Below are 17487 nucleotides of genomic sequence, written 5' to 3'. Positions count from 1 at the left end.
CATTCTGGAGCTAACACCACTTGGGCTAACAAACCTCACCTATAACAAACCACCACCAGTCAACAGGGGTGATCTACTTCACAAACTAGGAGGTGGAATGGATTTGAACTCCAAGAAATCAGAGCTGGTATCAAAATGCAGCTAACACAGTACAGAAACACTGGAAATCAGTAAAGAAGTAACAGAAGTGGCTCACATTATGAATAACATGGAATAGATACTGGGAGTTTTCCATTCATGTAAATGGGTCATTGCATACAGGGCTACCACCGATCCCAAAGCTATTTGAAACATTCTGAATATCCTTCATCTTGCAATCAATTTCTTGCAAGAAGCGAAAGCTCCTCATTTAGAATGTAGGTTGTCAGCAGAGATTTGTCTTTAACGAATTACACAATAATGTTTCATTACCACAACGTTGCTGGCAATCAGAGGGGGAGCGTTCTCTTTATTCAAGCCCAATATTTGAAAGGTGGTGACCCACGTTGTACAAACTAAGCATGGAAAACCATTTTTGTAGCAATAAAAAGAAATAAAAATTAAAAATCAGGGCAAGGTTTTGCTACAAAAAGCCATCTTATTTGCTTGAAAGAAACAACCAGCAAACAGGATGAAGGCACCACTAAAATCAATTTCATATGAGTAGGGAATTCAGTTCAGGAGTTGCCTGTGACCAATGTAAGTAGTTAATTAGAGCTGAGGAAATAATTTATAACAAAAAGGCTTCCAGTCAAACTTATTCTGATTGTGGAATATGTAAAACAGATTGCTGGCAAGACATTTATTTGCTATCTGAATTAACAAAAATTTCTGAATATTTTGTTTGTATTCTGTGGATTGAATGCAGTCAATATTTGATAGTGTTTACCAAACATGCGTATAGGGTGAAGAGGGTCAAAATACACAGAAGCAGAGCTGGCCAGAAACAGCAGGAGGGGAGAAAATATTTCTAAAAACAAACAAGCAACAACAACAACAAAAAAAAAGCAACAAGACTTCTGCCAAAAATCTGAAAACACATCTGAAAGATGGACTGGTATTTTCTACAGCAATAAGGATGCATTCCCCAGAACTAACACTGTAATGGGTGCTGTTAAGAAGTTTCATGGAAATATGCCCATTGTCTGTGCTAAATATCATTTTGATCTATCTAATGCTTCAATTAGTATAATTTTTTTGCATGCTACTAACCTCAAATTTCAGGGACTTGAGTCATGATGGAAAGGGAATATTAGATTTAAGTACTTCCTCTCCACTCATGACTCAGGCACACAAAGCTAACATTTTCTTAAATTGTAACATTTTAAACCTTTATTTAAAAGCATTTTTGCTATGAATTATAATCAACTGGATCAGATTTATTTTTTTATTTGAACTTTTCTGAAAAATTAATGCACACAAAAATTCTCTAAAAATATTATAAAGAAGGTACCCTGCTTTTACAAAATGCCAAATCAAAAGAAAATTACAAGTGTCAATTTTTAAAATTTTTTTTTACTAAAAATTAAGTTAAATAGACATTAAAAAGCTCAAAGAAAGGCTTCTTTTAGTAAGGTTGGACATGCATACATCTATCTTACCTTAATATATTTTCTTTTTATTAAAATTAGCATTTTTGGTTTTAATATTCTTTTCCTGATTTTGGTTAAGAGTATGGTGACTACAGTGTACTGCCGGCTCACAAAAAGGGATTTGGTAAGCAATAAAATTATATAACTGATACAATAATCTTTCTTTTTTGTAAGAAAATATACTCAATAGCATATGAAAGGGGGGTTGGTTGATTTTTTTAAATTTATTTTTTTTAAAATCATGATTTAAAACAATTTGAATGATAAATAAATTGGAAATGTACTGGGTGAAAAAAAGATTTCATTTTCTTATCAGACCTAGGAAGAGGGTAGCACCTCTGGCCACAGGAAGCTGGTTCTCCTATCAGCAATCTCCCTTCTCCCATGGAGAGTGTGGGGTTAGCTCTAGTTAAATGTTTAGGGTACAGGATGCCCAAGGACCCTAGCAGTACCCAGTTTCCAAGTCTGGATTGCAACAGTTAGGAAGTCCTTCCTAGTGGTTCCCAGCCCAAGAATCTCTACCTCATGGATCCACCTCCAGACCACGAACCCTTAAAGTTACCAATTCTATGGCTAATGCCCAAAGCAGAGCTTCCAGGCAGTCTGCTGTGAAGCCCAGGGACCAAAAGACTTAAGACTAATGGGCCGTACGGTCTCTTTAAGGACACAGAAAAGGCACCAGCCTCATTTATGTGCCAAATACCACAGAGGTGCTGAAAATTAGCCAAGAAGATTAAGTCCCTGCCAAGGACTCAACAAGAGAGGAAAAAAAAAAAAAAAAAAGATTTCGCTAGAGGAGGCTGGAGTAAAACTAACAGTGAAAGAAGAGTGTGAGGGGAAAATGCAAATGCCAAAGAAACCTTTTTTGTCAGGGGAGAGGTGGACAGAGATCTTGCCACTTGCTAGAAGTGCCACTCACAAACTTGAGTCATATCCCTAGACTGTAACTACAGACAGACCAGTGTCCCAACTCAGACCTTTTTCTAGTTCTGAGGGACTATTCGTGTTTTAGTACTTTGCTTACAGCCTGAACTTCTCTGCTTCTTGTTGCCAACCAGGACACAGAGCCAGAAAGCCCTGGGTTACTTCCCAAGGAAGTAGTTGATAAAACCAGCATTGCTGTCAATGCAGAAGAATTGCAAGAAAATGGGAGTGGGGCATTTCAATGTCCCAGACACTATTCATTTCAGAAAGAAAAAAAAAAAAAAAAAAACAAAAAACCACAAAGACGACAACAACAACAAAAACTCAACTTCCATCAGTGCTTCTGAAATAAAATTTTTACCAGCATTTCTGGCTCCCTGGTATGTTCAGAGTGTGTTTTTTTCTTTCAGTTCAACCTGGAGTGAAAACACACTTTCAAAGAACAACATACTTCTTACATGATAGGAATCCCCTTTTAATTTTTGGCCAGCTCTCTTTTGGATACCTTCTCTCCGTGTTGTGTTCACCACAAGAAAGGATACTATCTAAAACTTATGACATCCATTACCAAAACTTCAAGTGAATGTTTTTGAATAGTTTTCCCCATATTTGCTCAGCTCTATTTAATGAAACATGCTTGACTGCCTACAACACGGGATTTCTTGCAGTATGCTCGCTGAAGTCACAGTTAGAGTCACAAACCTGAGCTGGATTTGCTCAGAACAAAGTCATGTTTGGTGCTAATTGTCCCAAACAGGGAAACCTACTGAAGGACTGGATGGAGGGGCAGGAGGATTCAGGTTCATAATCACCATGGATGTATGCTGGGTTTCAGGGATAGAGACGGGGTTGAATGAGCATGCCTTAGGGAAGGAGTACCGAGCGGCAAAGCCAGGCTGGCCCTGCGCAGCCATACAGCTTCAGAAACAGACATCAGCATGCAGTTACCTGAGGTTTCTTCACCTTAATGATCCAGGTGGGAGGCACAATGACAGCAGCGTGAGCCCCCAGGGAACATGGCTCCTCAATGTGATGTAACATGAAACAGGTGACTTTATTATGAAACTGGAAGAGAGGCAAAGAGTAGAGTCAATAAGGAAGCCAAGAAAGACATAGACAAAGGAGAAGGATAGAGAGGAAGAAAAGGGTGAAAACCAGTCACCCTTACTTAAAAACAGATCACAGACTGAAGACCACAGCCTAGTTTGATGCAGCTAAGTGTACTGAGAGCCCTTTGGCTCTCTGAGCTAGCAGTGGCAGGGCATTGATGGGAGGTAGCCAGCGACTACGTTGTGCAGAAACACTCTTCTCCTAGAGAACTTGTGTCAGCCAGGTCAAGTTACAGTGTCTTTGAGCAAAAGAAACAGAAATGGCAAAACCGGGAATGATTCACAGAGAGGGAACCCTGAGAGCCAGGAGAAATGAAATTGCTTGCAGTTTGGTCAGCAGTGATACTGAATATTGTTCACTTACCGCCAGCTTGCACCAGGAACAACTGATGGCCACAATCTCTTTACTATGGAAGGAGAATTTCTGCTGAAAGCCCTAGAACAAGCAGGAAAAATTATTAAATTCCTCCTGACTACAAGAAAATTTACACCTTTAACTCTTGCTAGGTGACTGTGCTAGGTTAAATGAGTTCATTGCAGTCAGATACATTAGTTCAGCCTCAAAGCTCTTAGATACCAAACATTTTGAGGGGCACAAAATAATGACAGAATTCAGAGAAGGTTCAGCTAGGGCATTTTTACACACACATTTTAAACACACTTTTCCAAATTTTTATGCTTTTTCTTAATTTTTGTAGTTAAAAAGAAGGAAAGGGAGAAGCAGCAGAGAAGGTATGCCTATTTCAATAGATTTCTACAGACCTGAAGAAGATTCAGAATTTTCAGTTGAACAGAACATTCTCTCATTGCAGTATTTTTTTACTCTAAATATGAACAATTTGAATTTTCCTTTTTCTTGTCTTTGTTTTTTTGTTGTTTGTTGTTTTAGTTTGATGGTTTTTGTGGGTTTTTTTCTGTTGGTTTTGGGGTTTTTTTGTTTTTTTTTTTAAATACAGAGTGGAATCAACTACAATGTCTGTGTGGAAATGTTCTGATTGGGAAATTGTTTATTGTTTTATTGAGCTGACTCAAATAAAATCTTTTTAGTAAGTTCCAAAAAACCAAGATGGTCTGATTAAAATTTAACAGATATAAAAGCAAATTTTTTTTATAGTTTTAAAGAGAAAAAACACCATTACCAGCAGATATGAGATTTTATTCTCCTATAGAAGAGTTTAGTGTTTGTAGAATGCAATTTCAGCAGACTTATCACTTTGCTCTAAATTCTAAGGCTGGGAAAAACCACTGGGTCATATACATCCTTCCTGCATATAGCACAGGCAACAACTGGTAATTGGAGTTATAGCCTGAAAAATTGTGTTCAGTTAAAGCTTATTTTAGCCAGAGAAAAAATTTAGTTGGGTTAATGCCTGCAGAGATGGAAAGTCCAGAACTCCATTGAACAGGTTGTCATAGTCACCTTCACTGCTTAGATTTCAGATTTGCGGTTGTCTAGATCCTTTATTCATTGGCTTCTATCAAGCCTCTCTACTTGTTCTGATTTCAGCTTCGAGAGAGTTAATTTTTCTTTCTAGCAGCTGGTATAGTGCTGTGCTTTGGATTTAGTATAAGAATAATGTTGATAATGCACTGATGGTTTTAGTTGTTGCTAGGTAGTTGTAGGGTCTACCCCAAGTCAAGGACTTCTCAGCTTCTCATGCTCTGCCTGGTGCACAAGAAGCTGGGAGAGCACAGCCAGGACAGCTGACCCAGACTGGCCAAAGGGATATTCCATACCATAGAATGTCAGGCTCTGTATATAACTGGGGAAGTCAGCCAGGAGGCAGATTTGCTGCTCAGAAACAGACTGGGCAACAGATTGTTTTATTTTCCTTTTGCATGTGGTGGACAATTGCATTTGTGCATCACTTATAGTAGTATTATTATTGTTGTTGTTACCATTATTATTATCATTACTATTCTCTTCCTTTGTTATCCTATTAAACTGTCTTTATCTCAATCCATGAGGGTTTGGGGTTTTTTCATTCTCCTCCCCATCCCCTTGGCAGGATGGGCTGGGGGGGAGGCATGAGCGAGTGGCTGCGTGACGCTTAGCTGCCAGCAGGGACTAAACCACGACACTACCACATTAAGTAGCCCATCACCAACCCAGTGTTTTCTAATTGAAAGTCTCTCTACTGAGTAATGAACTTGTGAGTCAGTTTTCTTTTCAACAAGCTGAGTTCTACCTAAATCTCCTACATGTGGGCAATGCACAAGACCCAGTGCACAGAGTTATAATAATCTGATTTAGTAATATCTAACAGGACATTTCCTCAAAGCTTCTGTAATTAATGTCTTCCTTATCCTAGTTGCTGTGGAAGATGGACATCTGCAGGAAAAAAATGAGCCTATTAGTGCTCAGTGGAATGACAATATCAAGCACACCAAGAAGAAGAATTAAATGAACAACAAAAAACCCATCCAGAGATGCACTGGTTAAGTGAGGGACTGAGCTACAACCTATCCATACATGGCAGTTGAGGAGAACCCTATCAATACTCTGAAGAGGAGGAGACTCTCCCTGTCTGCCCGCCATTCACACCGCAGCTACCCTTTCAGGTGTCCCCAGCACATATTCAAACCAGCTTGCCAGAGGGACCACACCACCAACTAAGGCCTACTCCTAAAGAAACTTGTGTCACCTCTGCCTACAATTTTATATATATTTTTTTTTTTAAATTCTTCCCCTAATGCCTCAGGTTTTACATTCAGAGAAATGCAAAGAGTAGATTCTTCACAATGATGGCGATCTGGCGTACTCAGGTTTAGTAATGGAGCATGGTCAAGTGGCTTCACAAAGGCAAGCTGGCCAGCTGCTTCTGGCTGGGCAGATCTAGTCTGCCATTCGGTGTGAGCACAAGAACAGAGTGACAGGATGATGATATGAGTACTGGAACGGAGGTCTGACGCTGGACAAAACGCTCTATTCTCATTCACTTAGACTAGTGCTGCTTAATGTTTCTCACAAATCTTACTCTTTCTTGTCCCAAAGTATATTAAAAAAAATTATTCCAGCTGCTGATGGGCATGAAATGTTCTGTTTTGTTCTGCTTTGTAACAAGCAGGGGAGAAATTCTGCTTTCCCAAAACCTCCACTAATAAAACCTAAAATTCAGTACATTGATTCCACGGCCCACCAGTGGTGTTTTTTAAACATATGGACTGAGCAGCTTGTCTGGTTCTGGATGGACCATTTTTCATTTATTCAGTAAGCCATTTGGCTGTTAGGGAGTCATTAGAGAAAATGATACAGCAATAAAAACTTATTAATGATAAGTAGCAATAAAACACCACTTTTGTTCCTCAAATTGCTTTAGAAATGTGAGCTAATTCTTCCTAAGGATACGTGTTTGAGGTATGATAGCAATTATTTGAAAGCTAGCTTTACAAATAAAGGAACTGATGAAATAAAGTCATGTACTGCAGGTCACAGTGAGATTTGATGGGGACTATCAGGTTGAAACACCAGAGCCCCCCAAATTCTACCAGAAATCACCTCTTTTGCCTTCTCTCAATGAGAAGGAAAACTAAAATTCATCTATCTTGTTCCTAGGTCATACAAGGAGGTCTTGTGCACAAATTTAGAAATTTTGGGATAGAAAATTAATTTCACCTTTGTGAGAATATCAGCCTAACAGTACCTGATTAGCCCTGATTCACTGGCACGCAATTCCTGTACAACACATGAAATCCCATGCTGGGAGCTACTCCTGTGGAAATAAACAGTTGTGCATACCAGAGAAAATATATTTGAAGGAAAAGAGCACCTGCATCCCCAGCTTGTGTTGGCGATTACAATCTGTCTAAATAATTGGGATCAAAGACCATATTACTGTAGATAACCACTCACACGAACAGAGGACATGGGGATTACTACCTCCAACACGTTTTGGTTATATTCTCAAATGTACTTATTAAAGAGTATTTTTACATCAGTGTTAGGGCTACTAATAATTTATCTTTCCATGTATTTTCCTATGATATTTACTCCCTTTTTAATGCTCTCAGAGAGATTCCAATGTAACATTACTTTTGGAGAACGAGGTGTTATTACAACTTGAATACAAATAGCAACAGAAGCACTTGGATGGCGATCTCTGCTAAAATAGCGAAGAACTAGAATTGCCTTTCAACTACTAGAAATTTCGATCCTGCCATTGTACGCAGGGAAAACATCCAGGTTTGCATCAATCCACAGGCCTTTAAAGAGACCAGTAAGAGGAAGAGATAGACACCGTAGCTGCACGCTGCATGTGTGTAGTGGACACCATAGAAAGTAGAAAGAAGTAAAGTGTCTGTTTAGCATGATGGTCCAGATGCATTCTTAGTCTCAGAAAATCCCTAAGATGCTGGTAACTGGAAGTATATGAAGAAAAGATCACTCTGCATTCATCCTTAAGCTTCTATTACTGCACACAGTCACGGACTGGATGCTGGGCCACATGGTCTGAACGTTCTTATGTTGTATTATGTAAAGAAAAAAAAAAATAATCCCAATTTCACTGATGATCCCAGGTAACAAACATCTAATAACAGCTAAAAGCTACAAAACTGCAAGAGGAAGAAATGAGTTCTTAAATATCATGAATAGTATAGAGAATGTGGTTTGGAAGCTTTTATTTACCACTGCTTCCAACAAAATAGCTATGGAGCATTAGAAAAAACCAGTAACAGATTTGAAACAATCAAAACGTGGTTCTTCTCACAGTATGTATGTAGTTAAGTTTGGGAATTCCTCGCTAAGGGATGTTGTAAATGCTACAACTTTACAGGAACTCAGGGAGAGACTAGACAAGATCACAGGAGAGAAAGTTATCATAGGCTGTTAAATATAAAGGCACCATTCCTGGAAATTCATGAGACAGAAATCGTTAGAGGCCAGGAGACTCTTTTGGAGATGCATCGGTAAACACCTGCCCCTACTTATGCTTTTCCATAATAAGCCACTACTGAATACTGGGCTCAATGGTATTTTGTCTTAAGAGATATGGCCATCCTTCTATTACAATCTCCAGTTTCAAAAATGGGGAAGCATCACAGCAAGTAGAGAGAAACGGATCGTTTGGTTCCGCTGCACTCAGCAAGATTTTGAACAAGACTTTCCAGCCCCCCTCCCCCAGCACTGATTTCTGCATATGGTACTTTTGCAGTACAGTAGTGAAAAAATCCCTGGGGAGGAGAAGAGAACTGAAGTCTGGATGAGATCATGTAAGTTGTATTTGTGCTAGCAAGTAACATGTAACAGTGGGGCACTGTTGGTACTGAGGACGCTATACACAAAGATTTTCAGAGAATTTTATTTTTGACTAGCTATAGTCTGGTCCTCTGAACTGAATGCTCATTAGTAGCCACAGACTTAACTTTCAATGAAGTTTAATCTAAAAGGAATTCAGTTCATTTACTGCACGACTGCTCCACAAGTGAACCATGGTAAGTGATGACAATCAGGAACATTTCTTCCAAACTGCACTTCAGATCTGAGCTGAAACACTGACAGACACCTCCGTTCTCTAGCTCTCAGGAAGTGTCAATGGTGGCACAGAAGGCACACAAAATGTAAAGCCACGCTAAAGATATTGGGGACCATTAATTCCTTTCCACTGGCTTATGACTTGAAGCATGAGATAGAAATTAACATTTAGGATATACCCACTTTCTTTGCTCAAACTATTATTAATGGTTATTAAATATTTAACCACCCAATTCCAGACATGGGATAGGACTAATATTACACAACAAGATCCACCAGAATCATTAGGTATTCCATGAATAATACTTTATTGCTTTAAATTTACTGCCATTCCATTTCAATGATAGTTCCCTTTTTCTTGCATGACAAGAAAATATAAAAGACGGTTCTCACTCAGAGGCATAAGAAATGCAACAGCAGAGCATGAGACAGACAAGTATTTTGCTGTAATAGGAGACTGCTTGGCTAATAAATATAATGGAATTTTTTTCTTGTTATAATTTTCCCTAATCCTTTCTGTTTCTTGACAAGAACTACTCTACTACAATACACCCATGTTAGTCTTAACTGAATATTTCTTATTTAAGGGGAAAACTATTATTTCCTCTGAACTTCTCCTTATCAGTCAGGGCTGAGAGGAATTTTAGGATGGATTGATCATGTTGCCCACATGAACATACCCAGCACAGGTTTTGATATGATAGGCAGTAAATACTACCATTGCAAAATCCACTTGTAATGCCTCTAGGGGAGACCCAGGCCAAAATGGCAGAGGAGCAAGGCAATATGACTGCAAAGTCACACCATAAGAACACTGCATGTAAAGCGCCTTGCTGCACTGTTAGCACGCCACTTGCTATAAAAGGGTATCACATATTTATTGCATGCCTTGTTGCAGCTGGTAGCTGGTGATCTACATCAGTATTCAGATACAAATCTGATTTTCCTCTGACTTAAGTGCTGTGCCATGGAGACAAGACAGTCTTTCTTACTAGTTGATGCTAAGAGGAAGGCAAAAGTAGAATATAGTGCTAGAGAAAGGAAGTTGAACCCCTGTGTTAATTTAATTTTTGAATACCTCTCAACAGATTTCAGAGGCTCCTAGTATTTCAGAAAAAGGGCCTTCAATAGCTAAGGTACTTCTTACCCCTTTTAATAGCTTTTTAGAATTAAACTTTTACAACCTATGCAGCACAGGAAATGTGAAACATTCTCACAAATCTTAGAGTCTGCTGGGACAGAAATAAAGCAACAGCCTTTCTTTTCTCAGATGTCTGAAAAAACAGGCCATCACAATGTTGGCACAGGGGACAGCACTGTGAGAACACCACGTTGGCACAGGGTTAGCTTAACGAAGAAAAAAGCTCAAGGAGCCACAGCCTTCCTCCTCCTCGTTTTCACCAGCCAGTGCAGCGCAATGACCCAGGCCACATGATGTGCTCATTCCTGCAGAGGCAGCTGCCTTTTCTCTGCCCACGTGGGAATCAGGGCCATTACCACTCTGCATATCAGGTTTGTCATTTTCTGCTTTAAGAAACACTCCGAGTGTTTAGGATAGAAAAATTTCAGTGACTAGAAGGACCTGCTGGCTACCCTGAATTCGTAAGTGCCCAGTGTTGTGCTTGTGCTGCACTGGAAGTCTTACCTTTCCACATTGCTTACATTTCCCCTCCTGCCTCCGCCTGTGCACCCAGTGGTGTCGGACAAAGTTCTGCAAAAGGAGGACAAAAAAGTATGTTATAGGAAACAATGACAACTTGAACTCAAAGGTACCATCTGCGTGAAACTGGTTTACAGGCACCAAAGAAAAGGTCCCTTCAGCCAATGCAATCATTTCTGGATCAAAATGCAGCAGTCCCTGTGGGAAACCCCAGACACAACCAAAACTTGCAGGAGGAATAAGGACGAGATGATGTTCTTTATCCACGTTGAAATGTGGCCAGAACTACTCTCTCAGTACTCTTCTACAAAAAGAGGAAAGTTCATTACGTGATGCAGAGATAATCATCACCTAAATACAGAGCACAGAAGTGCCCAAACATTGCTGTGTCCAGCCACAATGCAGGGCCCCGCTCTGTTCTGCTTGCAAATACAGCCTCGTAATGCAAAAAATCACAAGTCTGTGCAGGAGGGACGGGGGGGAAGGAAGGAGCAGGCACTGAAGCAGTCTTTTATCTTTGGACTACTTACACCCTGGATGGCAGCAAGCGGTGGGCAAGAGACGAGAGGGTGAGCAGGACTGCTGCCTCCCTTTCTGCGCAGGCAAGGGGGTCAGAGAGGGTCTGCCTGCACCATGCTATTACACCAGCCAGCTCCAAAGCGCCCATGTGGCAGGGAGTTGAGCTACCTCTGCTAAGAGCAAGCCGGACGCGAAATCAACTATAAAAGTTAAAAGGTGTTTTTGAAACACTGGCTTCTAACTATGTAAGACAGATATCTAAATATATCAATAATAACAATAAATACCCAGCATCTTCAAAGGAGCTGAATTCATATAGTAGCTGGAAGAAAACCATAAGGTTTTTGAATGTTTGGGTTTTTTTTTTTTTCCTCAAAAAATCTTAGGATACTAGAGATACTTGTAGGAAAAAAAAAATAGGAGAGAGGCAAGTGGAAGGGAGGGAAATAGAGAAAAATAAAAAATATTAATTCAAAGGTCAGGAAGAAAAAAAAAGAAATGCTACCACAAAAAAAAAAAAAAAAAAAGACAGAATAGCTGAATGAATGAATGGGAAAAGAGACAACAGAGAGATGAAATGGTTTCTGTCTGTGTAAGTAATGGAGTGCTTCAGCTAGAATTCATTTTACATTTATTCTGGGGAGAAGAACATGTCCCACTGGGAACCAATACTCTAAGACTGCTCTGAATTTAAAAGCACTGCTGCAGCTCCACACCAGGTGGATCAGCACACAAATCAAATGAAAAGCAATCGTTGTTTGTCCATTACTTACTTCTCTTGGAGATCTGGAGCCTCCTTCTCGGAAAGTCGGTTTGCAGCGAAAATTAATCTGGCATTAAAATAAAGCTGTTAGAACTGAAAGTGAGCTGAGAGAGAATTTACTCCAATATGTTGACTTCCAAAATATTCATTATCTATTAAATAAACTTCACTAGCCAAACAAAGTAACTTACCTGGATGCCAAAAAATCTCTTTTCATGTGCCATAATAATTCTCCTTGCTAGATCTCTACGCAGCCTTCATCTTCACTAATGCTATTGCTGCCTGTTCAGTTCAACTATTTAAACTGTCTTCCCCTTGCCTAGAAGGAAACTGCTTCATCTGTTGCAATCAAAGCGGACTTAAGCTGAGGTCTCAAAAGTTAATAGGAGCTGGAAATCTAACTCTGTGAGACCTTTTTGCACATCCCGGCTTTATGTCTTCATAAACAAAATCTGTGGAGAAATCTTCCTTCACATGAGGAACGGTGTGAGTTACCCTAAATTTCTACCTTTTTGCTTAGGTCAGGCTGCTTTTATCCATCTCCCCAGTCACAAACCATTTGGGGAGCATTGAACTGCCTCATGCAGTGCATTTCCAAGTGGGAGAGGAAAGGCAGAAAGAGGACAACAGGAACTTCCATGAACGCAAAACATTTTTAGGAAAATGAAGAGAAAAAAGCATTTAACAAACAACAAGGGAATTCTATGAGAAAAACCCCAAAATCTTTTGAGAAAAGAAAAGCAACAGAAATAAGAGCAGAGGGGATGTAGAGAAAAAAAATATACTGAAGAAGAGAGAGGCATGGGAAAAGACCAAAGGGTATGTGAAGTAAGGATATACAAAATGAAATTAATTCAAGCTTAAGCTGACTATCCTTGAAAGAATAAAATGCTTAAGGATACTGCGCAGCTACGATTTTGTCATGAAGGTGGAAGGATTGAGCTTCCCCAAATTTAAATACGACTCTTCCCATATACGTTCTTCCCTTGTTTAATAACGGCCTTCAAATAAGAGCTCAAGGGAGGGAGGGAGATTTAAAAAAAAAAAAAAAAGAGTAAAAAGTAAACAAAATACTTATTACTTAAGAAGAAATAAAAGCCATAGCAATATTAGTCTTTCTCCATTGCCCTTCACCTGGAATTGCAATTTGTTGTTTCACTGCTGAGTTGTGCCAGGCTGGAAAGACCCCAACTAATATTTATTTTACTTACACCTTTGCAGAGAGGGCCAAACAAAAGACTTATGTACCAGTTTTAAACTCCACAGGGTTTAAGAGGGATGCAGGCTTCATAACAACCCTCTGCCAAGAGGTGAATTTCATGGTCTCCAGAATGGCATAAACAAGCTCGACAGAATGGGTTTTATCTAAGTGCTTATTTGCTTCAGCTGGTAACGCCACTGGCTCGCTGGGCTATGGGGAGTCGGCACTGCTGCTGATGAAGGAAGTCATGAAAAATTCACTGGTAACATTTTGTGCTGAAAGCATGTGCTAATGCTAATTTCACTGTGGGTAAAAGCATCAGGGGTGGAAATGGTACCTCTCCAACTTGGTATTATGGCAATCACTGTGACATTTGTCAACACAAGTCCAAATACTTGGAAAGGAAAAACTCTTTCCAAAGTGTTGCTGCTATAAATTTGTTATGCATCAACTTCTTTTATGGAGAACAACATTGCAAAACATATAGGAGTGAAAGTGAAGCTCTAATGAAATCAATGGGGAAATTCCCACTCATATTTCTTTACACATATCCCAACATGAAAGAAAAACAGTGGGGAGAAATTTCTTTAACACATTAACAGTTAGGCATATTGAAGAAAAATCACTTATGGGAAGAGAACTCAGTGACAGATATTCTATAGGCACTTGGGGGTAAGGAGGACTCCTTGAAGGAACTGCGAAGCAGGACAGATGCTCACAGAAATAATGGTAATATAAAGGAAAAGTTTGATATTTTCCATTTTAAAAACAAGAACTTAATTTCTGAGTTTTGAGGCTAAACCATATAGTCTAGAGTAAACACAGTGAAAAATGTTCATAGTAGTATCTTATGCTGCATTGCTTATAATAAATAGAGCTGTCATAAGATGGATTATGCTGGGTTTAGTTGAGGAATTTTGAAAGGCCAATTTTGTACATGAAAGGATACTGTATTTTCTAGCTTTAATTTTCAATCTAGAAGTAGAAGGAAATTATTTTTTTAATCATAAAAATTGTGAAAGCATTCACTGGTTTTTTGTTGTTGGGTTGGGTTTTTTTAATGGTTCACAGGGTTTGAAGAAATCTATTTTTTAAAAAATGAGCTGCGATTTTAAATCAACTTTTTAACAAATATATTGTCAAAACAGCTATGAAAACCTGCTTTGGCATATGGTGTTTTCCAGACTGAAACCTCAGTACAAGAATTAAAGGAGTGTTGTCTGCATCAGGCTCCAGAAGATGGCAATGTCTTACCTTCTCTAACTGCTCCATGCACGCATTGTGGACCACAATCTTGCAGGCAGCACACTTCCTCCGCAGAGCAGATTTCTGTAAGAGGAAAGGGTGACGTGTGTGCATGGAGGTGCTCTGTTCCCAAGAGGAAAAGAGTTAGCTGTGAAACAGAAGATGTTTCTCTCCTTATGCAACTTCCCCCCCCCCCCCCCGCCCCGTCTTCGTGCTCTCAACTGTTCTGTATATTGAAAAAAGGTCTGAAGCTCTTCCAGTTAAGAATTGAACTTTATGAAAGACAGAGCGCCACAGGCTCCCTTTAGGTAGCAGATAAGGCTGTTACAAGTGAAGATCATGGCTCTAAAAGGGAGCAGCCTATGAAAAGGATGAGCAGAGTCAGTGAAGAGAGAAGAAGAACCGTACGTGCAAATCAGACCAGTTTGGAAGAGTATGTTGTTTCATGCTTATCATATAATATTTAATTTGATGGGCCTGACCATTGCCTTGCAGAAAAACACGTGGGCCATTTAGCAGAGAATGATAACCTTCTCACAGAATGTTGTTATACGCTTATGAAATGTTACAGCAGGGATAAAATTCTCAGCCTAATTATGCTGGTTAGTTTTATTAATTTCAGTAGGATTTTAAAAATAATTTCCACTGAATCCCCTGGGCCAAAGCATATCAAAGGCAAGAGAATGCATCCAGGAGAGAGAGAATATATTTACTTTTTTTCTTGCATATACTCAATTTAATAAACCAGATGGAATTAATTTTCATAGAAGTTTAACTTATAGACCTGTGCTTGAGGGACAGTAAATTTATGAAGACACAGTAAACTGAGATTGATTTGTCTCAGATTTTTACATTCAATTTACTCATGTTTGTTTAAATCTCTAATAAATTATTTCATTAGAATTTTCAATGAATTGTAAATAAACTCAAGAAGAAATTGGGAACACAGCTTCAGCTCACATTATACAATAATTATTATAATTTTACTGAGTCTCATAATTATGTCTCATAATTATCTAAATATACCCTAATTGTGCATGTTCACATGTATATAGAGTGTTGTTCTAATGTTTCATCTGAAGAATCCTGACATTGTATAACAGAGTAAGCTTTCATGTGTTTTGTGACTTGTTAACTTTAAGTATGTTTTTGGTCTCTGTGTTTACCAAGAGGAGTGAGACAACATAAAGGAATTGATCCCTAAGATGAAAAACTGCAAAAGTAAACAAAGGTAATGCCTTACAAGCAACTATTTTTTTTAATATCTTGCTTTTTAAGCTGCTCTAATGATTTTTGAATGCTGGTGGTAGTTACAACCATCTATAGTGAGAGACTAGTAAAAATTCAGACTATCTTTTCCATTACTTCTAACTTCTTTAATTTCTCATGAGAGGTCAGCTCCATATTCCAGAGACTACGAGTTCATGTTCTGTACAGGCTAACATTTTATGCGAAGTCTGTGCAGCTACAGGTTAATTATTTCTCACCACTTCTCCACTGCAAACATTCAGTCTTAAATAGTCTACATGTAAAAGAGCTAAGTCAAAGGAAGATCACACAGGCATAGAAAGATGCTGTGTCTTCAAAAGATTCAAACTGGAGAAGCATTATCCTTTTGACAGATCAGGTTAAACTAACCACAACTAAAGTTAACTGATTTCCATTTCCATCTCTAGTTCTTAAGCTAATGAAACCCCCCATAAACAGTGACGTGTTGTAAACACAGATATCGCTTTCCCCAAAGGGAACCAATACTCTAGTACCTAAAAGTACAAGCAAAGGCCAGGCAATTAAGAACTGAGCAACTTTAAACTCTGCTGCTTCCTAAACATAACTCAACATCTCCAGGTCTATTGGCTGGAAAAGTTTGTCACCATATAAGATGTGTCCCTACATTCCCAGATAGAAGTGTAAGTCAGTCAGTGGGTCGAATTCACCAGCTACTGCAAACAGTCCTTGAACTCCTAGAGAGATACACCTCTAAAGCTAAGACACAGCCATGCAAATCGTATGCAAAAATATTACTAAATTTCCATGCTCCTTTCAACAAGCTAAATCATGAGGAAGTATTTACTCATTTTTAGAAAGGCGAACTTCTATTAAGAACATAAGAACAGTCGTACTGGGTCAGCCCACTCAGCCACACAAATCCTGTCTCAAGCTTTTGCCAAAACCCAGTGCATCAGGACCGATGGAAGTGCAGGGCAAACACACAATGACGCTTCTCTTAAACATCATCCCACAATCAGCAGCCTGTTACTGCTGGGACTTCGCTTCAGTACTCTTTGCAAGCAGGGATAGACCTTCCCAGGCCTGGCCTTAACTTATAATACATAAATTAACCGATTTGCTTGAGAAGTTATGGGGGATGGATATTAAATTGGAGCTATTGAAAGCACTAGTATTTTGGATCAAAGTGCCCCAGATACTAGGGGTGATTAGTGAATTAGCTTTGATTTGGATCAAATGATTATTTTTTTTTTAATAAAAGCAAAAAGGTGGTATTGCTAAAAGTCACGGGCAGTACCCACAAACGCCCCAGAGAAGAGGGACTCCCCTTACACTTTGCAGTCCGAGGGCCAGGATGTTCCCTTGAGCATTGATTCAAAGCAAGGGCTTGAACACAGGATCCCTGCTTTCTCACCAGAGTTCCTGAATATCAAGATAAGAGGGGTTTTTTTCTTCTCTTCTGCTGAAGCAGTTTAACTGAAATTCTATGTGAAGAGTTACTGAAGCAAACTGGAAGTGACTCCCCAGTTAAAGAAGAGACATACACAGGTTAGAGATCTATCTAATGAAACTTTTTCATGCACAGCAGAAAAAGTTTCAATAGAAGGCAAACCTTGAATATGCTCAAACAGGAGAAGGCAAACACTGAAATATGAGTGCACTTGTTGGTGAGTGCATTCAGGAGTTTGGAAAATACAGTTCAAATCCCTGCAGTGATTAAAATCAGAAAAACTTGATCAGACCCTACTCTCAGAGACCCCAGAAAGTGATATATTTGTGTATGTAAATAAAA

General features: G+C 39.1%; 1 protein-coding gene across 6 annotated transcripts in view; it reads right to left on the bottom strand.

Moving 5' to 3' along the window:
- DGKI (diacylglycerol kinase iota) overlaps positions 1-17487 on the bottom strand; it is a 219686-nt gene that overhangs the window by 109710 nt on the left and 92489 nt on the right. For 4 of the 6 annotated variants that reach the window (XM_075755694.1, XM_075755708.1, XM_075755727.1 and 1 more), the window contains 5 exons: positions 14475-14549; positions 12030-12086; positions 10723-10788; positions 3969-4040; positions 3444-3560 (listed from right to left, as the gene is read on the bottom strand). In XM_075755694.1, coding sequence (XP_075611809.1) covers positions 3444-3560; positions 3969-4040; positions 10723-10788; positions 12030-12086; positions 14475-14549 — 387 coding nt within the window. The remainder of the gene's footprint in view (positions 1-3443; positions 3561-3968; positions 4041-10722; positions 10789-12029; positions 12087-14474; positions 14550-17487) is intronic. The other 2 variants (XM_075755700.1, XM_075755717.1) reach the window with 1 other exon arrangement.

This window comes from Balearica regulorum, chromosome 1 (genome assembly GCF_011004875.1).
Source record: "Balearica regulorum gibbericeps isolate bBalReg1 chromosome 1, bBalReg1.pri, whole genome shotgun sequence".
NCBI lineage: Eukaryota > Metazoa > Chordata > Aves > Gruiformes > Gruidae > Balearica > Balearica regulorum.
The sequence above is the reverse complement of the archived record's forward strand: the minus strand, read 5'-3'. Positions and strand labels throughout refer to the sequence as shown.